This window comes from Drosophila subobscura, chromosome E (assembly GCF_008121235.1).
Source record: "Drosophila subobscura isolate 14011-0131.10 chromosome E, UCBerk_Dsub_1.0, whole genome shotgun sequence".
NCBI classification, from domain to species: domain Eukaryota; kingdom Metazoa; phylum Arthropoda; class Insecta; order Diptera; family Drosophilidae; genus Drosophila; species Drosophila subobscura.
Genome location: NC_048531.1, coordinates 17,599,235 through 17,616,951, shown reverse-complemented (window position 1 = coordinate 17,616,951; position 17,717 = coordinate 17,599,235). Strand labels below are relative to the sequence as shown.

General features: G+C 43.3%; 2 protein-coding genes across 4 annotated transcripts in view; one reads left to right on the top strand and one right to left on the bottom strand.

Annotated features, from left to right (window-relative positions):
- The first annotated feature begins 126 nt into the window (after positions 1 to 126).
- The window catches only part of LOC117892266 (heterogeneous nuclear ribonucleoprotein K), a 20,769-nt gene continuing 3,178 nt past the window's right edge, over positions 127 to 17,717 (top strand). For 2 of the 3 annotated variants that reach the window (XM_034798385.1, XM_034798386.1), the window contains exons 1-6: positions 127 to 314; positions 9,439 to 9,545; positions 9,668 to 9,724; positions 11,463 to 11,506; positions 12,390 to 12,462; positions 12,539 to 12,634. In XM_034798385.1, the coding sequence (XP_034654276.1) occupies positions 9,450 to 9,545; positions 9,668 to 9,724; positions 11,463 to 11,506; positions 12,390 to 12,462; positions 12,539 to 12,634 (366 nt within the window). In that variant the 5' untranslated portion in view covers positions 127 to 314; positions 9,439 to 9,449. Of the gene's footprint in view, positions 315 to 9,438; positions 9,546 to 9,667; positions 9,725 to 11,462; positions 11,507 to 12,389; positions 12,463 to 12,538; positions 12,635 to 17,717 lie in introns of those variants that run through there. The other variant, XM_034798387.1, reaches the window with a different exon arrangement.
- Positions 15,275 to 17,717, bottom strand: part of LOC117892262 (hillarin) — a 16,833-nt gene continuing 14,390 nt past the window's right edge. The window contains exon 10 of the mRNA XM_034798378.1: positions 15,275 to 15,284. The gene's annotated coding sequence lies outside the window, so the exon portion shown is untranslated. The remainder of the gene's footprint in view (positions 15,285 to 17,717) is intronic.

Below are 17,717 nucleotides of genomic sequence, written 5' to 3'. Positions count from 1 at the left end.
TTTTTCCTTGGTATATTACGGTATATTTTGAACATGAGATGGTATATTTCGAATATATCTGAGGAACATGCGGTATATTTTATCGATAAGTCCGCGGTCACACTTTTTCTCGTGTGTTTTTTCTGCCATTTTGCAATTCATCTGTGCATTTTCTACTTCGTGTGTTTTTCTGTACAAATTGAAGTATAAATATTTTCAGCAATTGCTGGAATAACCAAGTCGTGGTTAAACTTATTTCTGTGCATTGCTAACCGGTGCAAACATTTAAATTGTGGTAGCAACGCAAGGCAGCTACGACAAACCATCCCTGATAGGTAAGTGTATGCCTGGGGACGCGCTGGAAAACGGGAAAAAAGCGAATTTGCGGGGCAAATAAACGGGGTAAATGTGTGTGTGCAGTGTTGTATTTTCCCGGATACATTTTCTGTGAAAAGTTTTGCCAATACATACAGTGCATGCCGATTTTTCTTCACTTTTCGCAGCTAGTGTCTTCGGAACGCCCCTCCCGCACTCAACCCTGATCGTTCTTTTGGCTTCCCTTTTACATTTACAACCACCAGAGCACACACAGACACACTTACATTCTTGTCCTCTCCCTTGCGCTCTCAGGCCGGCTTTCGTTTGGCCCAGGTACAGAGTCGTCGTCGTATTCGCCGCCGCCACTGCTGTTGCTGTTGTTGTCTCATCCGCTTTAGTCTCTTGTTTTGTTTTATTTTTCTCCACGCGCTTTTACCCACAGGGTACGGGGGGAGGTGCGCCCGCTCAACCGCATGTGCCGGCGCATATAATTTCATTATAATTTATTTGTCTTGTCTTTCTTTTTGCGGCACAGATAAAATCAAAACAAAATAGTTTCGTTTGTCTCCCTCTGTCTGTCGTTCCCCGCTGATATTATTACTCCAAAACTGCTCCCACGCTTCGCTGGAGACGACAACAAGTCGAGTTCAACGTTCGGCCAATTACATATTAGGAAGAGGCCTAACCTATATTTTATTCATAGTTACGGTTGTTGTTGCCTCAGCATCTAGCGAAGAGTCGCACAGTGAGAGGAAGTTATCTGTGTGTGCTCTCACACATGGTGGCGTGTCGTGTGTTAATGAGCGAAACAAACCAATCTTCAATAAGTGAGTGTGCGACCCGGGCACACCTCGCTATTACCCCCAACCCGCCCGTCACTGCACAGTGTGATTTCTCACCCACTGGCACTCTTAACTTTAGTCACAGGCTCCCTCCCTTTCCCACCAATTGTTATTAGACTCGACTTTTGCTTTTTGTTCTTGTTCTTTTGCTTCAACTTCTCCTTTTTTCTTTGTTTAGTTTCCAGTTTTGTGCAAAAAATTCGCTTTTATTTGCCTTGTTTGGTGAGCTTGCGTCTGTGTGTGTGTATGAGGAGGATGGCATGTAGCTTCGGCATTCTTTCTTTCGTATGAAGCAATCGCACAGATATTTCCAGCTATTTGCGCGCGTTCAATGACATTGAACTGAATTCTCTAGTAAATACTGAATTCCATTATGTTTTTTGCAGTTTATTGAGCGAGCTTTTGAGTGTTTGTCATCGTTGAATAAAAAACATGACAAGTAAGTATCCGCTCTATGGCTATGTCTGTTCTTTGCAAAACATGCCAACAAATTTCTCTTCAGAGGGGTGTATCGGCCTATATTTTAGAACACACACACATCCCCAAATGCGCTCGCAGTCGTTCTCTCCTTGTTTTTGCTTTTTCTGGTTTCTTCTTTGTGTGTGCTCTCTCGTACTTTCGTAAATAGGAGCTAGAGATGTGATCTTCTCCATCTCGTGCGTGTTCGTGCAATCCTAAGCTTCACGATACATAAATATACATATGTACATCTTTTAATGCAACAGATGTGCCAGTGCACAGACGTGCTCGTGCTCAACTCGCGGCCATCTCTAGTGGAAGAGTGGAGCTTCCATATATCATGTAAAATGTATGATGCTCTCCTTGTTTCCAATGCACTCAGCCTAGCATGGGGAACATGAAATAAATAACAAATAATATGGAGCTAGGAAGCTACCATTGTACCGCAATTTGTTGTCGGATGTTGGCCGCTTTGATGATTTCCCATATGACCATCGTTCCAGTTCCATTCCAGATAGTACAAATGTCTGTTCCCCTTGCCCGCATTGAAATATACATATCTATGTATTTAATAAGTATGTAACTATTGGGTGTATGGTGACATGGGTAGACGGATACGGGTGCCGAATGCAAGAAATACGAACATTTTAGTCATTGACGCAACTGCTATTTGACTATCATTCGATTGTAATCGCTCTTCTCTTTTCTTTTATTTCCCCCTTCTTCTTGGGGCCTCTTCTGCCTTATTCCTATTCGCAATCGCAAAACATGTTCCACTCAATGATTATTTTTTTGATGGCTTTTGTCTTCTCGAATGACAGATGAAAAAAAATAAACAGCAGGAATGTTTTTTTATGCAAATCGTAAAATAATACTTGAAACAAGTTTCCCCCCTACCTCCCCAATCAACTCGAGCGAGTTTTATTGATTTTGAAGCCTTGGCTGGTATTTCTATTTCTGCTGCACAATGATTCTTGTATTTCCAATTAATTAGCCAAAGATGAATGTCTCAAGATGCAGTTGATAAAGCTTAAGGCAAACAAAACAGGACGGAGGACAGCGGTAGGAGATGGAGGTGGGGAGGAAGCAAAGTACCTCTCAATCGAAGCCTTTTAATAATTCAACAACTTTAGGGCGGAGAAAAGGAGAGCTGGCAGCCGAAAGACAAGTTTTACTGTAGCTCTTCGTGAAAGTTGGGACAGGATAGGACAGGTTAGAACGGGACAGGAGCGCGGCACACGCCATAAGCACATTAGTTATTAGCGCAGGGACCAGCTGAACCCCGACATCAACCACACCACCTCCTATCCTCCCACCACCGCTTTAGAAACACACGCGATGTCGATGGTTGGCGCTGGCTCCCGACTTGGCTCGCTAAGCACGCTGACATGTCCATAAAAGCCTTGAAGTGGACAGCACACACACACACACATACAGTTGTGTTCAATGAAATAGTAGTGCCGCGCCACACAATTTTCACAACTATTTTTGAGACCCTTCCAGTCTTTCGAATTGAACAAGTGATACCTTTTTGGAAAGCCTGAAATGTTCACATTAGAACCCAGAAAGAATCCTGGAACATTTGCATTCCATCTTCTTGTTTTACATGACTTTAGAAAAATATCCATGAAAAATGCTGTTCAATAAAATAGTAGTTTTTTTTTAGAAAATCGAAATAAAAAACGAAAGTGGAATTAATGCATATGTTTCATGTTCTATATGTATCTTGAGGTTTAATATGTAGTTTTTAATCAAATTTGTTTTCACTATGGCCCTTCTCCAACCTGGCATGTGTAAATAAGGTACTGCCCAAGCTTAATTAGGATCTGAGACTATAATTGTTAAACCACTTGGCCAACTTGGCTCTGGTTGACGGAATTATAATCATAATTACACATTTCACATTCCACAATAAGATTTCGTTGGGATTTTGGTCTACAGACTGAGCTAGACATGGGAAAGTGTCGACCTTTTCGGATAAAATTCCATTCCTAGCGAGCTTTCTTGCGTGTTTCAGATCATTATCTTGATGACAGATCCTTTTGATAGGCATTTTTCAATAGTAATATTACTGTATTGTATTAAAAAGTATGTTGGCACACACCACTTTATGAAATACGTCAGTATAAGGCTAGGAAGTAAGAGTTTATAAGGGCTGTAAACCATAAGGGTCAACCCAACATGCCCAATGTTGTTTTTTTCAAGAATTTGGGCAGTTATCAGATATCTGTGAACACCAAACATATTCTTTTGAGTCTTTCTTACCATATAAAACAACTTTACACTCATCTGTCAAAAGTATTTTTCGGACTGTGACACGGCCCAGTCCACATGCCTCATGTCCTCATTTTTCAAAACATGAGTCGTGTACCCATGTGCTTTTATTCTCAAACGCGTAGCTTCCGGGGACCTCTTGCAACTAAATAATGTGTAATCAGTCGTGTATTAACTATCAAAACACTTTAAGAGCGATATAAAATTGTTTTCATAATTTTTGAGGATATTGAAGACTTTGGTCTTGCCTTCAACCATCTTCGACCATCTACTAAAAGACAATTTTTTCGCATAAAAATCATTTTTCAGGGTGCTTCTTTTAGTTTAAACTATTTAATATAACAGTAAAAGCACATTCAAATTAGTTTTGAATTTCATTATACCTCCTGATTTTAGTTTTTAGTCGAATTCTAAAGTCTCCCATATTGGACCGTTCATTGATTACTTCTACGCTCCAAAAACAAAAGTACCGCTATATTCAAACATTTCTTTCATCAAAATATTCAATATATAAACTAAGCTTACTGATGGTAACTTTTTTGAATTGATTTAATTTGTTTTTTAATTTTTTTTTTTTTAATACTTGCACCCAGCACTACTATTTTATTGAACAGCAGTTTTCATGGGTATTTTTCTAAAGTCATGTAAAACAAGAAGATGGAATGCAAATGTTCCAGGATTCTTTCTGGGTTCTAATGTGAACATTTCAGGCTTTCCAAAAAGGTATCACTTGTTCAATTCGAAAGACTGGAAGGGTCTCAAAAATAGTTGTGAAAATTGTGTGGCGCGGCACTACTATTTCATTGAACACAACTGTACACACATGCATGCGTATATAGGGCTGAAAGGGGGCGGCTATCTATTTTTCTAGCGCGGACGATGAGAGTTGTCAATTGTATGCATTTCCGCTTTGCCCTGCTTCTGCTTCCCGTCCAGTTTCTGAGTTGGGGGTTATTGTGTTGTTGTTGGACATGGCGTCCATTAGCTGTTTTTCCGCTAAATTATAGAGTTGGAACGCATATACCCACCGCCCAATTACGCTGGCAAAAAAGAAATGTGAAGGGGTGTAGGCGGAGAGGAGGTGAACGGGAAAAGGATAGTTGAAGGCTTAGCCTTTGCCATACGTACACATACACAACGAATGAATGGGGGAAGGAGAGAGATGCCACCGTGACACGTGATTCAACATGGAACCACGGATCTCTCGTAGTCGCACTCGACTTCACGAACTGTGTTCCCAGTGAAAATGAGGAACTATATTTTTAGCTTTGACATTTTCCGATTTTATAAACTAATTAAGGAAGAAGGCTGAGCTAGTCTGAATAATATCCAAATTTTACTGTGTAGACAACAATTTGTTTATTTTTATCGGTTATCTTTCGTTTGTTTCCATAACACAAATGTAAGTACATTGCATTTCCTAAGTCAACTTTTCAGCTGTAGAACAATCGGCATTTATATAAAATTGCTCACGCGAATCACGTGCACAACTCTAATGTTTCTAAAAGAGCAGGCACAGACGCCAGAGCATAAGAGCGGCGAGGCGTTACATCAGTGTGTGTGTGTGTGCGTGTGTATTGTCGACTCCTTTTGCTCTTTGGTGGGCAGCCACGAACCGCGTTTTCATGTGGTTCGCCACGTCTCGATGGACATGTGATCCCCTTTTTCGCTCTCTCCATTTATTGTGTTGTTCCTGTTTTTCTTTTGTTTTGTGGTCACCCAACCCACCTGTATGTTTGTGGTGGGCCCGGGGGCCCTATGTGTATGTGTATGTATAGTATACAAAAAAAAGTTTCAAGCGCGTTCGCCTGGGGGACGAACAACTTAAATTATTGTCCTTATTGCATTTGTTGTTGTTTGTGGGATGGTGTTGGTGGTGGAGGATATGGGGGCAGGTCGAACCGGTGGGTGGTGGGACGCCGGCGTGTGCGCTGTCAAAGGCTATTTGAACAGGATGTGGACAGCAATCAAATGATTTTCACATAATTGCTTACCTGTCATTTATGTCACTTTCAGAAATTCCAAGGCCTCGCTTTACTCTCCCACGCTCTTTTCCTCTGTTCCTCTGTTCCTCTCACCTGGCTCCCCTCCCTCCATCATGCTCCTGGGAAGCTGTGTTTACGCTCAATAAGAGCGCTTTTCTCACACTGACCGCTAAATGCAATCAGTGCTGGGCATCAAAGGTGCTTACAAAGGGGAAGCAATCTTCTGGCCACTTCCGCTTTCAGACACAAAGTTTCCACTGTCCCTTGAGCTGGGCCTGTGCCTGTTCCTGTGCCTGTTCCTGTGCCTTCTGCCTCGTCCTGCGCCCATTGAAATTGTCCCTATAATTAGATCTCTGAGCTCCTGGGAACGGCTGTTCAAACTCTCAGAGTTTCATTAGGCTGCGTGCGGGTGAGGCTTGCGTCGGGAGGTGGGAAGGAATGAGTTCTGGGTTCTTTGCCTTTGACGAGCTACTGTTTCTCGATTTTACAGCAATTACTTGAATAATGCATTTACAGTACACTGGGAAGAAGGTTGCGTTATGCTCCTGGCAAATCAGAGCTGTCCTCATACTGACCGCAAAATGCAATCAGTGCACTTCAGGGGCCATCGAAGGTGCGGAAAATCGGAAGTAATCTTCAGTTCATTTACATTCCAAGAGGATTTTCTTTGTTGCTGCATCATTTGCGGCCTAATCCCTATATTTGGAGCTTAAACTTCAGTCAGAATTTCTTTCTAAGAATTTGTAGTGGTGGTTTTTCCCTCAGTGCAGCTGTCTGTCCCAATGTAATGACGACCTCATCCATTTACATCCATTTTCTAGATAGACCATTCCCTCTAATGATATTTGCCAGGTCAGCGCAATTTGTTGCATTTCACAGGCATTTAGCCGAGGAAACGCTCTGCTAGTCTATGGAGGAACTAGTATTGGGGCTCTATCAATAGTTAAACGCTTTGCTATCTTAGAAAAATGGGGAGGCTCCTCCCGCCTTCTATAGCTCCAACGGGGACTACGACCACGACAACGACAACGACAACGACAACGAAAACTACTCCTCCTGGTGCTGCCATCTAAAATATGCATAATGGGAAAACATCAGCTGAAGTTTCATCTAAAATTCAAAGAAAACTGCACGAAGGCTGCACTTTTTTACCTTCTGCTCCTCCAAAAGGAAGTCTATATTGTAAATATGTGTAGTACTATTCCCCCGGCCCACCTACCCTTCGGTTATTAGACTAATGCCAAACTGTAAATTCATTACGCAGCCCCACACACATACGTGGGTATATAGGCAATTACTATATGACTTGTATATATTTGTATATAATGTACAAAGTTCTGCCGAAAGGTGGAGCGGAGCGAGCTATTGTACAGGGTGACGCGACTGATGCTTGCTACCACTCTCGCTTAATGTATGTTCATGCAAAGAGACACCATCTTAGGTCTAGATAAACAAATATTGTGGAATAATTTACAAGAGCAGGGCTAGAAAGGATCCTAACGTAACTTTGCCTGCGCACAATAATCAGATTTTGAATCAAATAGCAATTAAAATTGCTTTCATAAGTCATCCCATCGATACGCAGATAGGTGATAGGTCTTATACGCACATAGTACTTTGTTCTGGTTTTGCTGGAGGTGGAGCACCGATGCGTGCTCTTATATAAAGTATCTAGACTCCACATATGTGCACATATAATTCCAATATGTAGACATAAATGCACTTCCTCCCCCACAAAAATGTATTCTTTGTATATACACGAGAAAGAGAACGAGACCATACATTCTTCTATACGTTTCGTACATAGGGAAGGACTAGTCTATCTATACCGTATTCCCCTATAGAACAGTTTTGTGTTATGGTCAGTCCAGTACAATTATGGCGGTTGCCTAGCATTCGGTACCCATGGGCGGGAACTTCCCCTTTTTAAGGTATTGTCACTTGGTACATTTGTACGAATTCTATTGGTCAGCTACCAATTTCCGCTGTCATATATCCGATCCCCAATAGCTTCCGATTGGCCAGCCCCCGGGACACCATATCGAAGGATTTTTCATATAAATAGCACTTGTTCTGGTGGACACTATTCATTAGTTTTTGTACAGGACTCATAAGCGGTGCCTCTGCTCAGCTCTCCTTTAAAATCATCCCGACGATAGACAAGTCTTGGTATTATGTAACCTACGAGTGAAAAAGTTGATAATTTCAGTGGAGTGTCAGGGGAAATCTATGAGATGTACCCCTAAAAAAACATCAATATACTTAAGTGATTCATTGTGATATTTGTTTGAAAAGCAAAATAAGGTAATTCTTTGATAGATTACAAGATCATTCTATAGGAGTATAAGAATGTGTCTCAATACGTGCTCAAGTTTTCTTCAATTTATCTCACAATTTGGCCCCAAAGTGGCCCCGAATTCGAAGGTGATGGCAACCCTTTCCCTAAGCTCTTCCCACACATCTAACACCTATGTGTACACTACTTACAGTACAGTCTCGCTCCACAATGTACAATTTCAAGTTGAGTCATTCCCCACTGGGAGCCCTCGAAAAATTCGTTTAATCTTCCATTGCTGCCGTCGTTTTGGCCATTGTTAAACGAATATCCGACAGATTTTTGACAACTTAACAGCAGCAACAGCCAGCAGCTTGGACAATTGATATTTTGACATGTGGAAACTCCATAAAGTTAAACAATAATATATACCAACAAAATGATATAGCTAAGAGTTTAGATCTCGACCTTTAATATACCCTTGCAGCAGGTTTCAGGCAGATAGATACTGAAATAAAGATATAAATATAGTTTTTCAGATAAAAATACATTGAATAATGGAAAGTTGGATATATTTTGAATAGATAATTAGATAGACAGTGGGATGTACACATCGACGATGAGTGCTATATGTAGATCCAAACAATTTCAGCTAAACTTTCCGTCAAAGGGTATACAAAGGCCTAAAGAGCTAAAAAAATAAATGCTTGGAGGGTTGTGTATTTCACTGTGGGCGGCATAGAGTTCAGAGACGAAGCCCCCGACAAATAGTTGGATCAAACTCTCAGCCACTTGGCATTTTTCTGTATAAATGAATAATTTCTCGTTACGTATCGAATTGTATTATTATTGCACACGTTTGCTCTCAATTATGCAAACAGAGTGTGGCAGTTGGCATACAATATTGTACAGAGTTCTGTTTGAGCGTTGGCTGGCTGGCATTTCCGCCGTTTCTGTTTTGGGGCATAGGGCGTAGATGCAGCCCAGCGACGGCTTACGGATGGATCTGTGGCCACACGAAGCTGCAGCAGCAGCAGCTGCAACTCACGATTCCAATCCAAGCAGCGCTTGAATTGAATTGTTTTTTAATTGCGGAACAGCTGAGAACTTGCAGCCACTCTGCCACCTGATGGCATCTGTGGCTCTGATCGGCCCACATCGATTTTTTGTCGCTGATCCGGCGACGGCAGGCAGCTTTGCTCCGCCTGTCAGTTCGATTTCAAACGACCAGAGATCAGCATTGACGTATCTGATTTTGTTTATATGAATAATCGAATTTCTTTTTCGGATTTTGTGCATTTTGCAGAGAGAATAAGAATGAAGCGTGAAATGAACGATGCAGGAGACGGACCACAGGACCAGAAGCGTAATCGCCGTAATGAGGATACCGTGCGCATACTAATACCAAGCAGTGTAAGTATGATGTACAGAAGAATCTGTATGTGCCTTGATACACATATGATTGGGGAGCCTTTTCTAATAAAATGAATCTCTCTATCCATCACTCGATGTTTTATTTTCTTTCTCTTTGGCAGATCGCCGGCGCTGTGATTGGCAAGGGAGGACAGCACATCCAGAAGATGAGGACTCAGGTACTATATGAAATACAAACCCTTCCCACCCACCCACGACAATCACTCAAAAGAACAAAAAAAAAAAAAAAAAAAAAAAACAATCACAATTGAAGCGTCAAGTCTAGTATTATTTACACGTACATTTTTTGATTTTTTTGCACCACAAATTAGAAAGTTGAAAGCAAATGATAACCAATCGAGATTCCATCCCAAAAGCGTCTGTCTCTCTGTCTCTGTCATTGTGTGTGTCTCTCTCCTGCGAACTCTCTCACTGTCTCTCTATCTCGCATCCTGTCTCTACCCATCTCCCGCCCTTGGAGCTCGAAGAACGAGAGCTCCAATCCAATCCGAACCGAACCGAAGCGAACACCAAACCAAAACCGAACCCACTGTTGTCTTCTGTGCCGGTCTGGTCCCTTCCACCACTTAAACCCTTTACCACCTACCACAAAACCTCTTTTCCCCCTCTGTATCTCTCTTTCTGTCTCTGTAAGCGGATCCTGCCAGTCTCTCTCTCTCTCTCTCTCTCCTCTGTCTCTCTGTGCAGCAGCAAGGAATCAAAACAAGATCAAAACACGCTTCTCACTTACTAACGGGTGTCTGCCACTCAGCTTAACTCTCTCTCTCTCTCCTGTCTCTCTCTCTCTCTCTCTACCGTCTCTATTGTCTCTGGTTTCTCTTTATTTATCGTTTCGTTTCTCCAAAAAGGAAGTTCCAATCAATAGATAAGAAAATATCTAAATCTGAAATGTTTTACAGGCGCTTAATTTTTTTTAGTTATTTTTTTTAAATGAAACTTGGAGAAGAGAATTGCCCCGCCCTTGTTTTTTGTGTACAATAATCAAATAGGAACAAGAACTACAGCAGCAACAACATCTACAAAGAAAACCAACAATAAAACGATAGATTTACACGCTAATTAACCTTTTAACTAAATGAACAATTTTCTCTCTCTCTCTCTTCTCTCTCTCTCTTTCTCTCTCTCTATTCTTGCGTAAACCCCATATGTGTAACAAATCGAATAAATAAATCAAATCCAATCCAAATATATAAATCGTCGGTTCGCACGCCCTACAAAATCTTCAACCGATCATCTGAACCGATCTGACCATAATCCGGCATGCCCGCCCGCCCGCACCGTCACTCTGCACCGCTGGTCTCCATGGTCTCTGGTCTATATGTCCCACCCGGGTACTGGGTATAACCGATTGATCTGAATCCCGAATCTGAATTTGTATATGAACTGGCCCGATGATACCAATACCAAAACCAAATCGAACCAAATCGAATTGAATTCTTGCTGTGCAATATCTGTATAATCTGATATCTGAACCTGATCCATGTATTAATGATGTATATGTATATATGTATATGTCTATGAACCCATATTCCCATACGCTTGTATCTATGTGGATGCTTGGGCCCTGTCCCTTCTCCCTGTGATGTATCCATGTACATCTCAATGGCGTGACAAATGAAAAAAAAATACCATGGCGCATCAATCAACCGAATCGAACCAAAAATATATCGAAAATGAAACAAATCTATATGTATAATTACGCCCATCGACCGAATGACCGCCTGTCTGCCCGCCCGACCATCGACCGTCTGCCCGCCCGCCCGACCATCGTCCATCGTCCATCGACCGCCCGTCTGCCCGCCTGCCTGACATAACGCCCGCCCGCCCGTGTGCCCGTGCCCGTGCCCGTGTCTTCGACTATATGTGTGTGTGTGTGCTTCTGTGTGGCACACACAGTATAAAGCAGCTGTGTCTGTCGACGATTCCCAAGGCCCCGAACGGTAAACCACATACAAATCTTTAACCTTACCAATTATTAGATACTACAATATAATTTGCATCTCTCCTGTACAAGCCACATTTGAAATTGAATTGACGAGAACCGATCGAGTTTCAGCTCTTGTCAGCCTTAACCTTAACCCATACATACCTATACATATATGGATAGATCTATATCTATATGTTTGTCTCTGTCCTGTATGCGCTATAGTTATCTACAATCTATCCAAATATTGTGTGTTGTGTCCTCCTATGCCTCCTCGTATGCCAGGCGCACAGTATCTTATGTACTACAATCCCGTATATATATCCAGTTTGTGTAGTTATTGTGCAGACCAGATGGTCGCCTTCTTAGCCCGAATCTAACTTGATTTCGCTCTCGCTAAAAACCTAATCCTAATCGCATACTAATCCACAATGCACCCCGTACCATATACCATGTACCATGTTGAGCCCAATCCATACCAAATGCACGGCCTGAGCTTAAACTCTGAAGGAACCGAGAACCGAAAGGCCTGAGATCCTGAGATCATCCATTTGCCGACACCCCAAGTCCCCCAGCAAGCGTCTTGTGTGTCCTTGTGGTGGTATTACTCGTAGTTTATATGATCTATGATTTGACATGGAATGGCACTTGGGAGGGAATCTCCATCTCTCTCCCTCTTGTTCTCTAATTGATCACCGATTCTCTATCTGGCAAAGTTTGTTCTCTAGTTCTCCCCCCAAAACATTAAAGGCCATTTTGAGACCTCAACTATTTTTCTAGTTAATGTAATTTGCAATTCTAATATGTGTTTTCCCCTCACTTTTCTCTCTCTCTCTCTCTCTCTCTCTCTCTTTTTCCATCCACTCACCATTCTCCTAAAATCTCTATGCCGAATACAGGACCATCCAAATCTCGGCGGATATCGAGGCAACTCTGGAGATAATCACCGAAATGCTGAAATACTTTGAAGAGGTAAGTGCATCGACAGTAATATGATATGATTCACACATTTGATAACATTCCAATCAATCCCTTTCTTCGCATCCAGCGCGATGAGGACTTTGATGTGCGCCTATTGATCCATCAGAGCTTGGCCGGCTGCGTTATAGGCAAAGGTGGACAGAAGATCAAGGAGATACGCGATGTGAGTAAAAGCAAACTATTTCTATTTCCATTCAATGCTGTCGCGGTAAAGCTGTACAGATTGATTACACTGAAAGTCAGAGTAATGTAGTGCAATATCGAAGTATATACATGACGTGTGCATGATATAGGGGATGTTCCAGACTGTTGTACACTCTTTTAGTTTGCACTAATTACCCTTCGATGGTCGGTCAGTCATAATTACCGCAAAATGTTGGAAACTTTTTGAAATTTTCAATGTTTCTTTTTCTCTGCTGATTACTCGTACTCGTACTCGTATTTAGTTGAAGTATTTCCGCTATTCCGCATTTAGAGTCCCTTTCCAGCAGATGTCTGTGCTGTGTGCGTGTCCTTTGTTTGCGGCACTATCCATCGTAATCCTGTAATACTGCCTCCCATCCCCAATGTCCTGCGGTCAACGGGCATCGTTGGCCAACCATGACGGTTTTGGCATGAAGGTTAACATAATTGGGCTTATAACTATTTTGGTGTGCCAGAGAATGAGGAGGGGTGTCATTCGGGATGGGATATGTGGGAATTTTTGACATGTTTTTGACGATCCTAGCAACGTAGTGAGGAGTGAGGGAGATGGCAGAGCCACGTGAAGCTGAAACCCGTCAACATAACTTTGCGCTTGGCTAAATCGAAAACTTTGTACGGGGACTACATTCCTGCTGCCTGCTGCCGGCTGTTCCGCGTGCAGCTCTCTGTTTGCGACAGGAGAATGCATCTCCATCGATGATGGGAGGGAATCGATCGAATGGATAGCAGTACAAAGCGCTGGAGAGGGTGATTGTGGGTGAATGCTCATGCAACGGGTAGAGGAATCTGTTGCTGACGTCTGCTGCTACATGCACCTTTTTCATAACACACTTGTCACTGCCGCTTTACTGAAGCTGGCTCGAGCATCGTCATGTGCATTCAGAACTGCTGACACGTGAGGATAAGGTCGGCAGGTGGCATGTGGCAGGACACGTCGAACTATTTTCAATTGCGCAATTCGCAAGTTCAAAATAATCAGAAATAGCACAGAGGTGCTGTTGCTGCTGCTGCGTTCAATTAGGATGGGAGGTGCAGTTAAGTGGAACGAATGTCCTTCCAGGCGTATCAGCAACAGCGGCAGCAGGTGGAGCCTGCAGGGCGCTCATTAATTAGCGACGAGTGGGTCTGCATTTTAATTGGAATGTCCTGCGCCCTTTTCTGGCTCTGCTTTGCTTTGCTTTGCTTTGCCTTGCTTTGTTTCCCCCTCCGCCAGCTTTGAATATAATATCGCACACTTATTCTCCCACTGAAGCTGCTCCGCATGCATATTCATATTTCTGTGATTCTGCTGCTGCTGCTGCTGCTGTTGCACTACTTCTATGGAGGTCAACAAGTCCACGACGGCGTCGGCAGGCAGAAAGGAGCTTCCTCCTGTCTTTCGTACTCCTTCCTTTTATTATGGGCTTCTTATGTACGTGCAGCATCCTTGCAGCTGTCGTCTGAGCTACTGCTTTGATGGCCACAGCAGATGATGATGATGATGATGAGGATGATGATTATCAGCCTCCAGCAACAACATCAGCATCCTTGGGGCAGCATGAGCATCAGCATCCTCAACTGTGTCTGCCTCAAAGCATGTGTTTGTCGTTTATACATTTGTACCTTTTCTTTGGTTTGTGCTGAAAAGGAAGTCGTCCCCGTTTCCATCTTCATTGTTGCGGCAAGAACAACGGCGGCAGCGGCAGCAGCAGCAAGGCCTGGCCTGGCGTGGCCAGCAGCTGTTTCCATTCAGTGAGCCATTTAGCCTCCCCATTCTCCCTTAGTCTTCCTTCTGTCTACTGCCATTTCCCGCTCTGGCTTTCTGTCTTTGGCCTCAGCAAAGCCGGTTTACGTTCGGGTTTCCCTTTGTCGACGAGCTACCTTGCCCGAGGTTAAAGTAATTGCTTACCTCTGGCTTCTAATACATCTTTGGTGGGTCACAGTCTTGTTGCTATTTCAGTTCCAGATCATTTTTAATACACATCTCTCTCCCCCCCTGAACTAGCAGAGCGCCAAATCTGTCGCCTTATCCGGACATGTGTTACCTTATGGCAGTAGGCATCTACTCGTACGTGTACCTATAATGCCTAGAGTACTCAGTCGTCAGGTTTCATGCCTGTGTTGGCTCCCCATCAAAATGTTGTCCTGTGCCAGAGGAGGGAGCGGGGGAAGATGGCATCTGCCACGGCAGCGGCAGTAATAATGAGCGACAGCTGCTGCTGCTTCTACTGCCTCTCCACACACACTGATCCTGGCTGCAGCCGGCATCATCCTTTGTGCGTTTGTCTGTAAATCCAAAAATGGTCTGGGCTGGGCTGGCTTTGTTCCTGTACTCTTCTTTCTCTCTTGGCCTGACTGACTGCCGCCTGCGGCTTACATTTGTTGCACGCTGTTCGTCTTAATGAATGCCAAACAGGTGCTACGTACACTCCACATGCCACTGCTCATAAAGGGTGTCCTTTTCATAAGACTAAAATGGATACTATTATTTTGTACCAAAAAGAATCACCTTGAAGTTGGCTAAATGTCATTTTTCTCTGTAAATTCAAACATAGCCATGGCTTGCCTGTCCCTCTTTTATTTTCTGAGACGAGAATGTTGCACCCTATATTTTGTCCTGGCATCGACAGCTTTTTCTGGCTGCCAATGCGAGTTTTGTGATCGTCATTTGATTAATAAATACATCAGTTTATAGTAGAGTAGAGGAGCGGTAGAGGCTGTGGTGGTCGGGGTGGAGATATCCGGTTTAGGTTTCGTTGGTGTCTGACGCGCTCTGCATCAAATTATTTTGGAGGTTTATCCCCACATCCGACTGGTTTGTTGCATCCTTCCTGGCTCTGTACTCTCTCTCTTCTCCCCCTGATATCTCAGGCACTTGAAGGGTACCTATTATACTGAGCAGAAATGGGTAATTGATACAGCACGGGAGAGCTGTACTCCAGTTTTTATCTTCCTGTGTGTGTTTAAAACAATTGCAGTCAGAAAAATAGCAACACAGCTTGTTACATGTATATTTGTAGATGTTTTTAAATGAAAGTTTTGCATATTTTGTTTGCCTGCTTTGCACCACTATCATTTTGGCCGCAGCTGTAGGTAAAAGTTTCTTAATTGCTGCTGTCGTAAGTGAATTTTGATTGCCTTTTGGCTGGTAGAGATGCGGCTTCCCCTGCACCACTGCTGCGCGCTCGAGACTCCCTCTCTCTCTCTCTGCCTCTTCCTCTCCTATTATTCCTTCTCCTTTGCGTCTGCTGCTGCTGCTGTTGGTGATGGTGGGGGGATCTTAGGCGCCTTTGGTAATCCCCTACAAGCTTTTAATGGAGCACCATCGATGCATACATGAATCACTTAAGGATTTTGCATATCAATTGAATGCGATTTGTTGTTAATGATGTCCCCCACGCTCTTCGTGTGAAGTTTGCCTGTCGTCCTTTATCCTTACAAACATACGAACTGGCGGATGTGTCTGTGTGTTTCGGTGTTTTTAGAACTATGTAAAGTTGTTGTTGGATTATGCCCCAAACATTTACTTTCGGTTTTTTTCTTTTCTTATTTGTTCTCCGCCTCATCTGCGCCTGCGCACACAACAACAACAAAAGCTTTAAAAAAAAGCAACGAAAACTTTTAAATGAGGCGAAACTGAAAAATTCACCGGTTCCGTTTTGCTGCTGCCAGCGGGAGCAAAAGCAGAGCACCAGAGGAGGAAGAGCGGCGGCAGAGTTAAAGCAAGAGCAGAAGCGGCAGAAGGAGCAGCAGGAGCTGCAGCAGCTGCCCTGCCGAACACAGCAGCCTGCGTATCCTTTTTGGGCCTGACATGACACACATACACATACACATACATACATGCTAACACGTATCGGAAGAAGAAGAGACGCACATGCTGTTGCCTGCCTTTCGGTATATGCGCGTGTTTTTGTGTTCTTCCATTTTTTTCCGCTGGCTCTCTCTCTCGCTCACTCTCTCTCTGCTCTGCCGACGTCCTGCCTGCGTCTTCGTCTCTGCCGCCTTACATGGCAACTGGCAATCGTTGAACCCAATTATTTCGACATTGGCGCTGGTCGCGCACGGTACTGTTCCCACTGTTCTCTCCGTTTCTTTGCCAGCAATCGGTGCTGCTGCTGCTGCTGCAACTATTCCTGCTGTTAATATATTTAAGTAAACAGTGATGGAAAAAGAAAGAAATAAATATCCAAAATTTAAATTCAGTGCGGTGGAAAATGGTGTGGAACTTCAAAGTGGATAACAAACTATTAAAAGGTATAGAACAAGTTGTGTAGAATGATGGGTTAGTAGTTGGAGAAGGTTCCCTGCGATATATTGATAATAATTATGTACAAATTCTAACAACAATTGCTGGACTACGACCAGCCGCAGTGGCGCAGATGTGTGTGTGTGTGCGTCCCTTTCGGACGGCGCCAAAAACAAAAGGAAGAAAAAACTTAAAGTTTTTAATGCATTTTCTCTAATGTTTGATTGGTAATATAGATTTGGGGGAGGCGGCGACACGCCCTGGCCAATAAATGTTGGCAGTTTCGCTGGACAGCTAAAAGTATGCTATTGTTTCTCTATGTTATCTATTTGTGTCAGCCATAAAAATAGTGTTAATAGAGAGCAAAAGAGTGAGAGAGAGAGAGAGAGAGAGTGCTGGCATTGTCATGTTTTAATTTAATAATTTTGATTCAGGGATTCTTGGGCTCGCTGGGACCTTGTTCTTTTATGTCAGTGTTTGTGTGACTCAACGCTTTTGGCCTGGCCATTCATAAGGCGCCACATCCTGCTCGCCCCTGCTGCCACAAGGGTGATGTGAGTGAAGGCACGCGGGAATTAGGGGGTCGAGGAAACACTTCAGAATTTTGATGTCGCCATTGTTGTCTGGAGCACACGCAACGAGTTGTCGCCTGGGAGTAGCTGTAGAAGAGGGGAGGCGGGGAGGGCAGAACTGGATAGCTGGAAGGGAATATGACGCAGCCTTTGGTCATTGCTACACACACACACACAAACACAAACACGCACACACACACACTGAGACAGGGAGAGTCGTGAAGGGAGCACGCAATGGGCCTAGG